The sequence below is a fragment of the Clarias gariepinus genome, chromosome 12 (assembly GCF_024256425.1).
Source record: "Clarias gariepinus isolate MV-2021 ecotype Netherlands chromosome 12, CGAR_prim_01v2, whole genome shotgun sequence".
Lineage (NCBI taxonomy): Eukaryota > Metazoa > Chordata > Actinopteri > Siluriformes > Clariidae > Clarias > Clarias gariepinus.
In genome coordinates, this window is record NC_071111.1 from 5,460,284 (window position 1) to 5,478,140 (window position 17,857).

The window sequence follows — 17,857 nt, forward strand, 5'->3', positions numbered from 1 at the left end:
CCTCTGAGAAAGAAAAAAAGCTGTATGTTGTTTGTTTATATGTAGAATGTTTATAGTACACGAAGTAGGCGCGCGCGCGCGCGCACAGACACACACACACACACCTCCCCTGAGCCCTCGGTCAACATCTAATGACCGTCGATATGCAAATGAGTCAAGACGTAGCCTAACGTGGTGTCGTGTCGGATTTCAGCGGTCACGGAGAGGAAAGACTTTGAAGCAGTTTCAGTGTTTTTTTCAGTTACAACAAGCACAGCGATGAGTCCACGTTGTTTCACTGGTTATGACATAGTGACACTAAACAGCTGAACAACTTCACTTTTCTGTTTACCTCTGAGAAAAAAAGCTGTATTTAGTTTGCTTATATTCAGAGTAACACCTTCCAACCACCTCTCATAGTCTACTGTTAGTTTTAATGATTTGGCTGAAACTAATTATCACTACATAAGTACCCCAACACCATTGATCATGAGTTTCAGCTGAAACTAATTGTATACATGCAACAGAAAATGTAGATGCAGATTCCAAATGTATAAAAATACATGCTATATACATATATATGAAAACAATAGGAAATGTTCATTGTAAAACATGTAAAGATGTTATCTCATTTTAAACATAATATTAGAAATTTAGAGTAAATGAACTTAATTTACTTAATAGATTAAAACAAAATAACGAATGTTACATTGATTGAACTAAACAAAATTACATTAACTTTATATAATTAACTTAACGGTGTTTGTTTTGATAATACAGTATTGTAAAAGCTATTGTATTATGTGTTGCCATTAAAAAAATAATAATAATAAAAAAAAAATATATATATATATGGTCATTCTTTCAAAGTCATTAACAACATTCCAAACAGTAATTATGGTCATCTTGTTGTGACTGACGCACTTATAAACAGTATTTGGGGCTGGAGCTACTCATTTACAATCAGGGAGATACAGCACCGAGAAGAGAAACTGTGCTGAGACTCCTCCTGAGGTGGGGCTTAGTGTTCTGTCTGATCAGTTAGAATTTGAGCTCATGCTAAACTTTATTATTTAATTTGTGAATTAATTATTGATGTGCAATTTATTACAGTGACGTTATTAAACCATGATTTTTCCCCTTAACCTGCAGACATCTCTAATATGTGTGTTATAGGTCTTATAAAGGTATAAACTCTTATAATGCAATATAAATGTACCACACTGTAATTATAACCAGTCATGTGTCAGATATCAATGAAATACATCAAATAACTCTGAGCTTTCAAACATGATAAAGATGAAAGAAGAATAATAGTCTACATATTAATCCTGTCTTAAGGAGAGAGCAGTGAGGTGTAAGTGAGATTTACATGAACAGGACTGAATAGTTTCATTTCTCCCAGAATAGAACAGAAACTTCACCAGATGTTCAACTTCCTTCAGTCAAACTCACTGAAGCACAACACACAGCACTGAATCTACAGCTAATCCCACTCTCTCATCACACTGATCATCACTATTAACTCCAATAAAAGAACAGACAACGTCCAAAACTCAGCTTTATTTCAGCAAAAACTACAGGAAGAGCAACAGGACAGTGAAGAGAGTAAAGACAGAAATGTCAGCATTGTGTAGAATTGAAACTCTATTGTAGATGATCATAAGCAGCTCTATGTTAAACTCTATCTTGGATCCACTAGTCTTCACACTGACTCTTTCTGAACGTGACTGGATGATTGACGTTGTTATGGGAGACCTTACAGCTGAACTCCTCCCCCTTTTCCCAGAGGTCTTTGCTGAGGGTCAGGGTGCTGCTGCGGCTGTAACGGCTGTTCTTCTCTTCTTCTGCGCTGGTCAGAACCCCGTTCTTCACCTCTGAGCCGTCCACTGTCCAGCTCACCAGCGCCCCCTGTGGAGAGTAGCCAGACAGCAGGCAGAGCAGCGAGGCCGATCCCTCAGACAGCTGCAGAGGGGACGGAGGGAGCAGAGACACGGAGGGCTTTACCACGACACCCGCTGGAGAGGAGAAACACACACAGATTATAAACACATCATATACACGTCATTTACACACAATTATAAAATATGTTTGTAACTTTGTGGAACTGACTGATCTTACAGAGTAATTAAGTCTAATAAAGTCTGACTTCATGACTGAGTTTCAGTTTCAGTGCAGAGACAAAACACACATGTTCCACTCTGTCATTTATCTAGAAAAAAATTATTTTTTATAACAAGTGTTATTACTTTATAGTTCAAACCTTCAGCATATTTAACTGCAGCAAATACAAATGTAGCTGATTACAGAAATATTCATTGTTTAACACAAACACACACAGCAGCTTTCATCTGGATTTTACATCAGCACACACTAACTATATTTATTAAATCTTTATTATAGAGTAACTGCAGAGTTATTGCATGTGGAATATATAGCAAGTGTGTAATTATTACATATTTAACTCCAATAATTGGAGATTTGTTTAAGAAGATTTATATGGGATCTGTTCTGATACTGAAATGTATTCCTCATCAGAGCAGAATAATACACAATAAACATCAATTATACAATAATAAACATATATAATCTGTTTGGTTTAAGTTGAATTATTTCCACAATTAGTAATTCTCTATATGGATTTGATTTAAAAGAAGAAAACACACTTACTGTTGACGATGAGTTTGGAGCCTCCACCAAAAGTGACCCACAGTGATACATTCTAATGAAACCACCGTACAAAAACCTACACACACACACACACACACGCACACACACGCGCACACACACACACACACACACACACACACACACACACACACACACACACACACACACACACACACACACACTTTGCATTAGCAGCCCATGCTTCAGTGCTCTGTGAGTGTTTATAGCCCTGTGACTTTAACACTTCATGACTGAGAGCTGCTGCTCAGCAACTTCACCCACAGCAACCATGACTTTGATCAGCGTCTTCATCTGCACACTGGCCCTCTGGACTCAAGGTGAGAGTTTAACATCAACTCACAGCCTCACACACTTCATTTCATACTAATTCTACAGCACTTTACAGCATAGAAACACAATCTATGTTTCTCTTCAGGATCCAGAGGTCAGGTGACTGTGACTCAGACTCCTTCAGTGCAAACTGTTGCTCCAGGAAACACCGTCACCATCAACTGTAGAACCAGCAGCAGTGTGTATGGTGGTAGCTACCTCGCCTGGTACCTGCAGAAATCTGGAGAAGCTCCTAAACTCCTGATCTACTATACTAATAGCTTATACACAGGGACTCCAGCTCGTTTCAGTGGCAGTGGATCTGGTACTGACTTCACTCTGACCATCAGAGGAGTCCAGACTGAAGATGCGGGAGATTACTACTGTCAGAGCTACCATGAGATCAGTAGTAGTGTTGTGTTCACACAGTGTTAGAGCGTGATACAAAAACCTGGGTGAGTGAGAGAGCACAGAGAAGCACCGCTGCAGCTGGGAGCGACTGCAGGTGCTGAGGGGGAGGATGTGATACAGCACAATCACACACACACACACACACACACACACGCGCACGCACACGCACACACACACACACACACACACACACAAACACACACGCACGCACGCACACACACACACACACACACACACACACACAGACACACACACACACACACACTGTGGACGAGAGAAAATACACCACACTAACTCACTTATACACATTAGTGATTAATTATCCTGTGAGAATGATGAGAGTGGACAACCACAAACTTCCTGATCATTCCAGAATCGGCACAGAATAATTTGGTGGCAATAGGGTTTAAAAGGGAACATAATGTGTGTGCGCGTGTGTGTGTGCGTGTGTGTGCATGTGTTTGTCTGAGAGAGAGGGAGAAGTTTATTCATTACAGTGCACAGTGGTATTCAGTGTTCAAATTTTAGCATTCCCTGGGAATAGTGCATTAACCACCTGTCTCCTTTCTCTGATAGTCAGCTGTAAAAAGTCCTTGATCTGTTTCTCGACATCTGTCTTCGACTCTCTGTGTGTGTGTGTGTGTGTGGTAATACACATCTTATTTATCCACGATGCAGTGTACATATTCTCACACCCGACCTGCTCTCCCACCACTAGCATCACCTCCTCCACCTGTACACTGTCCTCCAGCACACACCTAACGCCATGCCAAAGAGGAAGAGTCTCCTCACCAGCCTCAGAGGCCATGGTGCCCCGCTCACTCTCTCTCACTCTATTTTTTTTTCTAGTAACATTCACTAATAATAAAAACAAATAATTATTGTGGGGAAAAGAAAGCAGTCTTTCAAAAAAAAAAAAAAAAACCTTGGCAGAATGCCAAACAGCCTTCCCCGTGCTCTTCGTACTCTCAGGCAAATTTTTATATTTTCATGCCAAATTTCATTTTACATGCGTCAGGCCAAATGACTTCACAGACAATGTTTTGCTAGAAACAGGAAACAATTGTTTGGTATCACAAATCCAGCCATAAAAATAATCCATTCTTATGTCATCAGACGCTGCATCTATTGAATGGAGTAAATTTTCCCACATGTAGACCCTTAAATAATCCCTCCATCAGAAATCCTGAGATTTTTAACATCCTTCAATCAGGTTCAGGAAGGGAGAGTATGGTGGAGGACATGCATTTGTAAAATGTTTGTTATAGCCATCACAATACCCCTGGACTATGGGGAAATTTCATTGTACCAATTAACAACATAAACAGGAGGTTAGTAGACCATCCAGAAATGTTAGATGTTCTGTTACATTTTCTCCTTTTCTTCTTCATTACATTGAATCTAGCTTCTTCCAAAATACAGAATACATTTATGGGGTCTCTCCACTGATTCCAAATCTAAGTGGATGAAAGGCTTTCCATGATAATAGATAATAGATGGTACCAGCACTGGAACATTTAACTATATGTATCACACCGCATTCCAGGTGTTCTACAATTGTTAATTAAACATTTCTGACATCAATTGTCAATCACAGTACGAGTAAAAATCTGTAGTAGGGAGAGAGCAGCAGTCTGCCAAAACACACATTCAGTACCAGTCACAGTTACGCTTTTAGCAAAAAGATCGGATAATGTCATCTTAAATGACTTCTTATTTAATTAGTAATTGCTTAATTCCTTATTAAAAATAATATTTATGCATAAAACAAGCTACAAAACTAATTACTTCCAACACAAGACTGAATCCCAAAACACTATGGGGGATTGTACACCCTATATAACATACTAGCTTTATATTTAACATTATTTATGATTAAATCCCACAACAAGAACTGATGTTCTAAAGCGGAATAAGTGGAAATATAAAGAGAAACCTATGAGGTATTAAGATAAACATTTGACAAATCTCATCTGCTCATGTATAATAATTAGCCATTTCTGCCCACCCTGCAAGAAGTGTGACCCAAACACACCTGAGAAATAGACCACAAAGCAAGCGCAACAAACCTGCTGTTTCAACATTCATAACCTGGTTGATTGGTATCAAAGGCTGGGTTAATAACTCATCAACAGAAACCTGGATTAAACAGGACGAGTATGTAGCTCTAAATAAAGCCAGTCCTCCTGAATACAGCTACATACATCAGCCTCGGTTAACTGGTAGAGGAGGAGGCGTCGCAGTTATTCACAATGATAATCTGACTATTGTACACAAACACGGACAGAAATTCAATTTATTTGAAGATCTTTATAGTAACATACAGTGGTGTGAAAAACTATTTGCCCCCTTCCTGATTTCTTATTCTTTTGCATGTTCGTCACACTTAAATGTTTCTGCCCATCAAAAACCGTTAACTATTAGTCAAAGATAACATAATTGAACACAAAATGCAGTTTTTAAATGATGGTTTTTATTATTTAGGGAGAAAAAAAATCCAAACCTACATGGCCCTGTTGTGAAAAAGTGATTGCCCCCCTTGTTAAAAAATAACTTAACTGTGGTTTATCACACCTGAGTTCAATTTCTGTAGTCACCCCCAGGCCTGATTACTGCCACACCTGTTTCAATCAAGAAATCACTTAAATAGGAGCTACCTGACACAAAGAAGTAGACCAAAAGCACCTCAAAAGCTAGACATCATGCCAAGATCCAAAGAAATTCAGGAACAAATGAGAACAAAAGTAATTAAGATCTATCAGTCTGGTAAAGGTTATAAAGCCATTTCTAAAGCTTTGGGACTCCAGCGAACCACAGTGAAAGCCATTATCCACAAATGGCAAACACATGGAACAGTGGTGAACCTTCCCAGGAGTGGCCGGCCGACCAAAATTACCCCAAGAGCGCAGAGACAACTCATCCGAGATGCCACAAAAGACCCCAGGACAACATCTAAAGAACTGCAGGCCTCACTTGCCTCAATAAAGGTCAGTGTTCACGACTCCACCATAAGAAAGAGACTGGGCAAAAACGGCCTGCATGGCAGATTTCCAAGGCGCAAACCACTTTTATGCAAAAAGAACATTAATGCTCATCTCAATTTTGCTAAAAAACATCTCAATGATTGCCAAGACTTTTGGGAAAATACCTTGTGGACCGACGAGACAAAAGTTGAACTTTTTGGAAGGTGCGTGTCCTGTTACATCTGGCGTAAAAGTAACACAGCATTTCAGAAAAAGAACATCATACCAACAGTAAAATATGGTGGTGGTAGTGTGATGGTCTGGGGTTGTTTTGCTGCTTCAGGACCTGAAAGGCTTGCTGTGATAGATGGAACCATGAATTCTACTGTCTACCAAAAAATCCTGAAGGAGAATGTCCGGCCATCTGTTCGTCAACTCAAGCTGAAGCGATCTTGGGTGCTGCAGCAGGACAATGACCCAAAACACACCAGCAAATCCACCTCTGAATGGCTGAAGAAAAACAAAATGAAGACTTTGGAGTGGCCTAGTCAAAGTCCTGACCTGAATCCTATTGAGATGTTGTGGCATGACCTTAAAAAGGCGGTTCATGCTAGAAAACCCTCAAATAAAGATGAATTACATCAATTCTGCAAAGATGAGTGGGCCAAAATTCCTCCAGAGCGCTGTAAAAGACTCGTTGCAAGTTATCGCAAACGCTTGATTGCAGTTATTGCTGCTAAGGGTGGCCCAACCAGTTATTAGGTTTAGGGGCAATTACTTTTTCACACAGGGCCATGTAGGTTTGGATTTTTTTCTCCCTAAATAATAAAAACCATTATTTAAAAAATGCATTTTGTGTTTACTTGTGTTATCTATGTGTGGCAATGCCGTGGTAAGGCAATTAAATATGAAGTTTTAGACCCGATTACGCCACCCCGAGGTTAACCGGGGAAATAACACCAATAAGGAACAGAGGTTCGTTAGGCTGAATGAACGAGAGACGGGAATACAAATGTACAAAACTTTATTATAAATCACAAATTAAAAACATCCCATAGCATGCAATGCTAGACCTCAAATAGCTATCACTTGCAATCAAAAAAAAAAGGACAAGGCACTATGTGTACTCACAAGAATAAAATGAAACCAAACAAACAAAAAACAAAATTTCGGGCACCGGCTTCTCAGCGGCAAGGGCAGACTAAAGGAAGTACCAGCCTTACAGGTGCTCCTCACACACATCCACACCCTCACACAAAGTGAAACGTGAACACCAACTGCACTGCACTCCACACAATTATACTACCCCCAATACTCTAAGCTAGCTAGCCTCTGAGCCCAACAGTGCCCAAGATGGACAACACAAAATAATACAATTAACCAAACACAAAAAAACACAATAAATAAAAAAAAATCAAAAAGATAAAGAGAACAAAAGTTCTCGTTGCCCTAAACAAAAAAAAAAAACAGAAAAAAACAAAACAAATATCACAATTTAAACAAACATCAAATAACATAGCTCGGACAGCTCACCAAACATTATCACCTACAGTTCAGAGTTTTCCTAACGTTGCTTTACGACAGACTCCACAACACAAAAATGCAGAGAACCCGGAAGTCCAAACTGGCTTCCAGACAGTAGCAAGGCAGCTCTGAACCACTTATACCGTCACGGCAAAAATAATAATAATAATAATTAAAAAAACTAAACAGGAGAAACAGCAGGAGAAACAGCAGCGCCGTCCTCAGGCAAGACGGAGGGCAAATACTTCCGCCATCACGAGATTCACCGGCACCGCGTCAGACATTCACAGCCACTAAGAAAGAGAACCATGACTAAATCGCATGTCTTTCATAAGCCAGAGAAAACGAAACTTACTTACCCAGACGAATCGTTTCGCCAGTGAGTTGTAGTGCCGCTCACAGCGGACCAAGCAGAATAACACATGCACAAAAGAAGGCTCCACGGCTAAATGGTAAACAAACACCGGTTAACATCACCCAATGACAGAACGCGCAGCACGTAAAGAGCGTATACCTACCCGACAAAGAGTAGACGGTCCGACTCAAACAGATATCCGTTAGCCAATGCGCATACTAAGGGAGAAATAAAACATCGGCATTTTAATGTACATGCCCACCTCTTCAAGCCACATAGCTAAAAAAAAAAAAAAAAATACACACCTTCTGTCCTCGCACACGCCGTGAAGGCGGTCCTAGTCGTGACGTATACCAGGTAAGCTAGAATCCAGCCTTAAGTACTGTTGAGAACCATTCTAATAGGCTGCCATGGGTGACAAATCACCTACCTGGGGCCAATGGGAAAACCCCATTGCCTACATTGCCACATTTGACTAATAGTTCAATGTGTTTGATGATCAGAAACATTTTGTGTGACAAATATGCAAAAGAATAAGAAATCAGGAAGGGGGCAAATAGTTTTTCACACCACTGTAAGTGTAGCTACAAATATTAAGTCAGCTCAGTCGATTTCACTAATCATCATTTACAGACCTCCAGGGCCGTACTCTGAATTGCTTAGTGAATTTGCAGATCTCCTCTCAAACCTAGTCGTTTCTGTAAACAAAGTGTTAATTGCTGGAGATTTTAATATTCATTTTGAGAATCCGGAAGACCCTGTGTGTAGAGCATTTATGTCCATACTGGACTTGGTAGGAGTAAATCAGTGTGTAGTAGGACTCACTCATAAAGCAGGTCACACTTCAGATTTAATAATATTCTTTGGATTAAATATAAGATATTTATTTACAACTCCATTGTCTCAAGTCATATCAGATCACTATCTTGTCTCAATTAAGTGTGTCATAGTAATAATGTATGCACAGCGCCGCGCTACCGTATGAAACATACATTCACATCAACTACCAAACAGAGTTTTATCAGTAATCTCCCAGAGTTCCCAACTTTGATTAGATCACCATCTGACCCCACAGAACTCGATCAGGCGATTGAATATTTAGAGTCGACATTTCGTTACACCTTAGATAATGTAGCTCCAGTTAAAAGAAAAATTATTAGAGATAAAAAACTCGCTCCCTGGTATAACGATCATACACGCACTTTAAAACAGACCGCTCGGAAATTAGACCGTAAATGACGTCAAACTAAACTGTTAGTATTTCAAATAGCATGGAAGGAGAGCATCCTGAACTATAGAAAAGCTCTTAGTGTAGCTAGATCAACATATCTCTCCACTCTTATAAAAAATAACAAAAATAATCCTAGATTTTTTTTAATACCATAGCCAAATTAACCAAAAATAAGACCACTGCAGAAATCTCCACAACAACATCGTGTAATAGTGAGGACTTCATGAACTTTTTTAATAATAAAATTGTAAATATTAGGCATAAAATTGAGGCTTTGAAACCAAACAATGTAATTTATGCTGATGTTAATCTAGCCATGTCAGATCAGAACCTAGAATACTTTACTCCCCTTGAAGAGAATGAACTAATTTCACTCTTCAATCTCTTCTGCAAACTCATTAACCTGTATATTAGATCCTATACCGACATATTTTCTTAAACAGATAAGAAAGTACTTTTTGTACCAGCAATAACAGAACCCCTGTTGAGAATAATTAATTCTTCACTCAGATTATTAAGAAACCTGACCTTGACCCCTGTCAGCTGTCCAATTACAGGCCAATATCAAACCTCCCCTTTATCTCTAAGATTCTGGAAAAGATAGTAGCGGAGCAGCTATGCTCATATCTACATAGAAATAACATACATGAACTGTATCAGTCAGGATTTAGGCATCATCATAGCACAGAGACAGCTCTCGTTAAATAGTAAATGAAGTTCTTTTAGCCTCTGATCAAGGTTGTGTAACCATGCTTGTATTACTCGACCTCAGTGCAGCATTTGACACCATTGATCATAGTATTCTTCTTCACAGATTAGAAAATGTAGTAGGAATTAAGGGTACAGCCCTCTCCTGGCTCAGATCCTATCTGACAGATCGGTATCAGTATGTAGATTTAAATGGTGATTATTCTGCATGTTCTCTAGTGGAGTTTGGTGTTCCACAGGGTTCAGTTTTAGGCCCACTGCTTTTTTCCCTTTACATGCTTCCTCTGGGCAACATAATCCGTAAGCATGGTATTAGTTTTCACTGTTATGCTGACGACACACAGTTATACATCTCAGCAAAACCTGATGAGATAAACCAGATTAATAAAGTTAAGCAATGTGTGCAGGACATAAGAAATTGGATGCTAATTAACTTCCTTCTGCTCAACCCGGATAAGACAGAAGTTTTAGTCATAGGACCGCATACAGCTAAAAGTAAGATTGTAGATCACTCTGTAACTTTAGATGGCCTTTCTGTTCCATTAAGTGCAACAGTAAAAGACCTCGTTGTGATTATAGATTCCAGTCTTTCATTTGAAGCTCACGTAGATGATATTACCAGGATTGCATTCTTTCACCTCAGAAATATTGCCAAGATAAGAAATATATTGTCCCTAAACGATGTAGAAAAACTAGTTCATGCTTTTATCACCTCTAGGTTGGACTATTGTAATGCCCTACTGTCTGGTTGTTCAACTAGGTGCATAAATAAGCTTCAGCTAGTCCAGAATGCAGCAGCGAGAGTCCTCACTAGAACCAGAAGATACGAGCACATCACGCCTATCTTATCTTCATTTCATTGGCTCCCTGTGAAATTTCGCATTGATTTTAAAATACTACTTTTGACATATAAAGCATTAAGTGGTCTCGCACCGCAGTATGTGAGTGAGCTGATAGTGTCTGACGATTCGCCACGCCTACTTCGATCAAAGGATGCAGGCTGCTTGTCAGTACCGCGTATTATGAAAACCACAGCTGGGGCCAGAGCATTTTCTTACAAAGCCCCAAAGTTATGGAATAGTCTTCCAAATAGTGTTCGGGACTCAGACACAGTCTCAGTGTTTAAGTCCAGGCTAAAAACCTATTTATTTAGCCAAACATTTTTATAAATAGATTTGCCTTAGGTAAAGGAGCAGATCTGGGGGACTCATGGACGTAGAGTATTATGGTGAACTGGTATGTTTAGATGCTGTCCTCCCCACTCTCATTGATCACTCAGGTTTGTTGACAGTGAGGTGATTGTTTGCTTTACATGTCAGGAAGCCCTCATGTTTGTGTTTCCTTCTGGCTCTTCCTTTTAGTTATGCTGTCATAGTTAGTCCTGCCGGAGTCTCTGCTTGCACTCTACAGTAAATATACATTCACATTATACATTATGTGACTGTGACCATACCTAACTGTTATCTCTCCTCTTCTGCTCTACCTCTCGTTCCTTCTCTTCCCTCTCTCCCTTTCCCCTCTCTGTCGAGCTACACATGTCGTTCCAGAGCTGCCAGTGATCCAGACTCCCTCTGCCCTCCGGACATGTCTGACCCATCCTGGTGCCCCGCTTCTTGTTGGAGATCTCGTTGCATGGATGCCCCGTGTGTCTCTTTGGGATTCGTCTCGTGTCTGGGGATGATTCTCGCTACCTAGAAGACGGTTCTGGCCTCGACTGGTGTTGGCAGCTGTTTCTCTGAGGACTTGACAGTTCAATAGTTCATACAAGTCTACCTGAGTTTTCAATAACTAACTGGACTCCATATTAACATCAATTAACATCAACTGTTATGATGAACTGCCTGCCAACTAACACACAGAATGAATGCAGATCAATTTCTGCTCTCTGTTTCACCCAGATGAGGATGGGTTCCCTGTTGAGTCTGGTTCCTCTCAAGCTCTCTTCCTATTACCATCTCAGGGAGTTTTTCCTTGCTACTGTCGCCCTTCGCTTGCTCATCAAGAACTATCTGACCATTTTGATTCATACACATTCAAATTCCAAACAAACTTAAATAATTCTTTTGATTGTGTAAAGCTGCTTTGGGACAATGCCAATTGTTAAAAGCACTATACAAATAAAATTGAATTGAACTCATTAAGTTGAGTAGGGCTTTCCTCAGTCCTGTGCACATTCACTTGAGCAGATCTCACACTGGTTCTAAGGACTGTTGAAACAGAGAAGGATCAGGTTCAAATATGTTCATTTTACTGAAGAATGCAAATAAAATGCAAATGAAATCAATAGTCTTAAATCAACACCAAATATTTTACTTTGTAATAACAGCAAAAAGCAGGACTGTCACTGCTGCCAAGATGACGGGCAAAAAATAGCAGATTGTCCAAATAGAAATAGATCTCTTCATTGTTGTTTTGCTTTGTCTCTTACAAAGTGCTTTTTAGGAGACAGATTTTTTTAATGCTGCTGATGGTCATTTATCTTTATATTATACTGTAAATATATTAAAATCTACTGTAATGTACTTCCCCCTAAAATCTCAAATATTTAAAGTAGACTTTTTATTCTTCTTTGCAGGAATCACTGAATTAATAAAAACTGAGTAATAAATCTTGTCTCGGCTGTTTAATGTGTGTTCAACGTTTAAGATCTGACAATAATTGATGAATAATAAAATAATTGTTCAACAAAGGCCAGTGTAAATGACACAGGAAGGCATGAATGTGGGGAAAAGTGCTTTTATATTTGTGGTTTGCATACTCTTGTTCACATCCATGCCACACACACACACTGCTACTACATCAGCTAAATATACCTTCTACACACACACACACACACACACACACACACACACACACACACACACACTCCATTCATGCATTTCTCATATTTTGTTTGATTCTTTTATGTTCTTTTTACTTAATTTTGTACATGTTACCTAGAAAGTGTGTATAAAAAGTTTTCCACTATATATTATATAAAATCTTACTGTAACAGGACGGTTAATTCTATCTTACAATCACAAAATAACTTCTCTTCCTGAAGCTATACAGAAACCTGGAGAAGCTCCTAAACTCCATATACACCAGGTATCTCAGCATCAGTGTGGGATTCCAAATGGTTTCAGTGGTAGTGGACTATGGGACAAAATTAGTAGACCACATGTCAATAAGCTCAGGTTCAGTACTGTCAGCTACAACTCATGCTGGTGTGGAAATTTGCTGCTCACAACAGGGTCCCTGATCTTTATTCACTCATTTAGTCATTTATATGATATATAATATTATATATTTTTGTAAATAATAAAAAAAGAAGACTTCCCTTTTGGGAGCCTGTTCCCATTCTGCATTTTATTTCCTGTGTTTCCATTTTTTGTTTTTTTCCCTGACACTGCTTTGTAGGACCCTTGGATTATGAGTGACACCGTTTAATAAATTTTGGCTTGAAAAACAAGGAAGTCTTGGTTTACGAGTATCATGTATCACGCATGCGCTTCTTGTTTTGATGCCGAGCCAACGGTTTTTCTCTCTCTCACGCTGCGGAATTGTGCGTAATTGTCTCCCCTGCTGGGTCTTAATGCTCGTCTCTTACTGGTATAATCAACATCTGTGGACGCGTTTACTGTTTACTATAACACTGTGACAGTGTGTGTGTGTAAAACATATTTTATTTTGTGTTTGTAAGCGCGTGTGTACAGTGTGCGTGTACTGTTTCTTATAACACGCGTGTGTGCGCGAGTAAAGTGAAAGAAAATCTCAATACAGAGGTTAAAAAATCCATTTTCTTCCTGCCCATCGCTGTGTGTGTGCGTGCGTAATTTGACACTGTGCCGGTTCACACACTCTCTCTCTCTTTCTTGCCTTAATATGTGTGCGTGTTTGTGTGTGTGTAAAGCACCCCCTCTCTGCTTCACAAACGCACAAACACGCACACACATTAGGGGAGGGAGAGAGTGAGAGAGAGTGAGTGTGTGTGAACTGGCACAGTGCCAAATTACGTGCACACACACTCTGCTCTCCACAGAAACTCTGCCCTGTCACAAAGGTAAAGAGCTGGTTCATTTGTGTGTTTGTTTTACGTTACAGCAGTGATTCTGTTACATTACAGCAGTGATTCCTCACATGTGTGTCAGTAGCGACGTTCCTTGCTAATTTTTCCAGACAAAACAGTCTTTCCATTAATGTCTGTTTATGTTAGTGTGAAATTCAAATAAGACAGGTGTACTGTTTAAGATGAGAAGGGGGAGACAGGAGGGGCTGAAAGTAAGAGTCTCCTCTTATGTTAGCTTCACACACACACACACACACACACACACACACACACACACACACACAGAGCGCCTGCGCGCATTTATTTGTACTTTTTTTACTTTATATTTTGTGAATATTGCTTGTAATCCGAGGTTCCACTGTACATGTTCCTAAAAGACTGAATCACACATCCAGCATTAACCATTAATAGGAGGTGACAGCTGTCAATCAATCACCTCACACCCTTAACAGGACTAGCAGTGTGTGTGGTGTGTTATATGTGTGTTAAAGTTCTTATAGAGGTGGATTCAGTGATTCAGTAAAAAGGTACCACACTGGAATTATAACCTTTAATGTGTCAGATATCAATAAAAGTCTGAGCTTTCAAACATGATAGAGATAAAAGAAGAATAATAGTCTACATATTAATCCTGTCTTAAGGAGAGAGCAGTGAGGTGTAAGTGAGATTTACATGAACAGGACTGAATAGTTTCATTTCTCCCAGAATAGAACAGAAACTTCACCAGATGTTCAACTTCCTTCAGTCAAACTCACTGAAGCACAACACACAGCACTGAATCTACAGCTAATCCCACTCTCTCATCACACTGATCATCACTATTAACTCCAATAAAAGAACAGACAACGTCCAAAACTCAGCTTTATTTCAGCAAAAACTACAGGAAGAGCAACAGGACAGTGAAGAGAGTAAAGACAGAAATGTCAGCATTGTGTAGAATTGAAACTCTATTGTAGATGATCATAAGCAGCTCTATGTTAAACTCTATCTTGGATCCACTAGTCTTCACACTGACTCTTTCTGAACGTGACTGGATGATTGACGTTGTTATGGGAGACCTTACAGCTGAACTCCTCCCCCTTTTCCCAGAGGTCTTTGCTGAGGGTCAGGGTGCTGCTGCGGCTGTAACGGCTGTTCTTCTCTTCTTCTGTGCTGGTCAGAACCCCGTTCTTCACCTCTGAGCCGTCCACTGTCCAGCTCACCAGCGCCCCCTGTGGAGAGTAGCCAGACAGCAGGCAGAGCAGCGAGGCCGATCCCTCAGACAGCTGCAGAGGGGACGGAGGGAGCAGAGACACTGAGGGCTTTACCACGACACCCGCTGGAGAGGAGAAACACACACACATTATAAACACATCATATACACGTCATTTACACACAATTATAAAATATGTTTATAACTTTGTGGAACTGACTGATCTTACAGAGTAATTAAGTCTAATAAAGTCTGACTTCATGACTGAGTTTCATTGAGTATTTTATTATTTAACATCAGTTTCAGTGCAGAGACAAAACACACATGTTCCACACTGTCATTTATCTGGGAAAAATCATTTCACAAAACAAGTGTTATTACTTTATAGTTTAAACCTTCAGCATATTTAACTGCAGCAAATACAAATGTAGCTGATTACAGAAATATTCATTGTTTAACACAAACACACACAGCAGCTTACATCTGGATTTTACATCAGCACACACTAACTATATTTATTAAATCTTTATTATAGAGTAACTGCAGAGTTATTGCATGTGGAATATATAGCAAGTGTTTAATTATTACATATTTAACATCAATAATTGGAGATTTGTTTAAGAAGATTTATATGGGATCTGTTCTGATACTGAAATGTATTCCTCATCAGAGCAGAATAATACACAATAAACATCAATTATACAATAATAAACATATATAATTTGTTTAGGTTTGGGTTAAATTATTTCCACAATTAGTAATTCTCTATATGGATTTGGTTTTAAAAGAGAAAACACACTTACTGTTGATGATGAGTTTGGAGCCTCCACCAAAAGTGTACCACAGTGATACATTCTAATGAAACCATCGTACAAAAACCTCCATCACACACACACACACACACACACACACACACACACACACACACACTTTGCATTAGCAGCCCATGCTTCAGTGCTCTGTGAGTGTTTATAGCCCTGTGACTTTAACACTTCATGACTGAGAGCTGCTGCTCAGCAACTTCACCCACAGCAACCATGACTTTGATCAGCGTCTTCATCTGCACACTGGCCCTCTGGACTCAAGGTGAGAGTTTAACATCAACTCACAGCCTCACACACTTCATTTCATACTAATTCTACAGCACTTTACAGCATAGAAACACAATCTATGTTTCTCTTCAGGATCCAGAGGTCAGGTGACTGTGACTCAGACTCCTTCAGTGCAAACTGTTGCTCCAGGAAACACCGTCACCATCAACTGTAGAACCAGCACCTCTCCTAGCTACCTTCACTGGTACCAGCAGAAATCTGGTGAAGCTCCAAAACTCCTGATCTACAATACTAATAGCTTACAGTCAGGGACTCCAGCTCGTTTCAGTGGCAGTGGATCTGGTACTGACTTCACTCTGACCATCAGAGGAGTCCAGACTGAAGATTCAGGAGATTACTACTGTCAGAGTGCACATGTGATCAGTAGTAGCTGGGTGTTCACACAGTGTTAGAGCGTGGTACAAAAACCTGGGTGAGTGAGAGAGCACAGAGAAGCACTGCTGCAGCTGGGAGCGACTGCAGGTGCTGAGGGGGAGGATGTGATACAGCACAATCACACACACTGTGGACGAGAGAAAACACACCACACTAACTCACTAATACACACAAAACAAATCGAGAAACTAATCGAAAATTGTATAAAAGCATTATCACAAACAATATCCAGTGTGCTACACTCTAAAAAACGCTGGGTTGTTTTTTCTACCCAAGCGCTGGGTTGCCTCTGTTGGGTCATTTTTCTGGGTTATTTACAGAGAGTTGGGTAGTTTTTGTGTAACCCAGCTGCTGGGTTGAAGTTTGCTTGGCCCCTCCCCCAATGTTCACCGGTGGATTCAGCGGCTGTCAGTCAGAGCTTCGTGTCTCTCTTCAGCTCCCACACCGCTGATGACGGTTAATTTAAGGGAAAATGACGTTAAATACAAGGTCTGTATACACATGTTCACTCACCTAAGTCACATATGACTGAAAAATTATTACTATATTTAACATTTATTACTGTTACCGTGTTAAGGTTACACTTAAACTTTCAGGCTGGTCTGAGGTAAGATAATTTAGCTGACAATAGCTGCTATAGTTAACCAAAGAACCCCACCTGTGTATGAAAGAAACGGATAAGATGTCTGAGCTTTTTATTTTTCTCTGTAGAATGTTTGCAGGGTGACGAAACTGTAACTGTAGTATTAGCATGACGCTAGCATTTAGTTAGGTTGCTAGCGTTAGCAACCACATTAACATTAGAACTTTATTAATCTCACTGTTTGAGACAATAAAATGATGGGGTGTTACAAAACACTGACCCTCTCACAAATATACACACCTGCTAACCTCCCGTTTTTCAATAGCTAGTAATTTACTCCGCGGTCAAAAGTCGCCGCGTTTCTCCCGAGTTATAA

At 39.7% G+C, this 17,857-nt stretch overlaps 4 gene segments (V, D, J or C); 2 read left to right on the top strand and 2 right to left on the bottom strand.

Moving 5' to 3' along the window:
• Positions 1–1,527: 1,527 nt before the first annotated feature.
• Positions 1,528–2,940, bottom strand: LOC128534710 (immunoglobulin kappa constant-like). The segment is given in 3 exon segments: positions 1,528–1,997; positions 2,650–2,701; positions 2,932–2,940. Coding segments are annotated over 3 exon segments (381 nt in total).
• LOC128534712 (immunoglobulin kappa variable 1-8-like) lies at positions 2,939–3,414 on the top strand. The segment is given in 2 exon segments: positions 2,939–2,987; positions 3,086–3,414. Coding segments are annotated over 2 exon segments (378 nt in total).
• Positions 3,415–15,217: 11,803 nt separating this feature from the next.
• LOC128534713 (immunoglobulin kappa constant-like) lies at positions 15,218–16,265 on the bottom strand. The segment is given in 2 exon segments: positions 15,218–15,537; positions 16,253–16,265. Coding segments are annotated over 2 exon segments (333 nt in total).
• A 183-nt stretch (positions 16,266–16,448) lies between these two features.
• Positions 16,449–16,915, top strand: LOC128534714 (immunoglobulin kappa variable 1-39-like). The segment is given in 2 exon segments: positions 16,449–16,497; positions 16,596–16,915. Coding segments are annotated over 2 exon segments (369 nt in total).
• Positions 16,916–17,857: the final 942 nt, after the last annotated feature.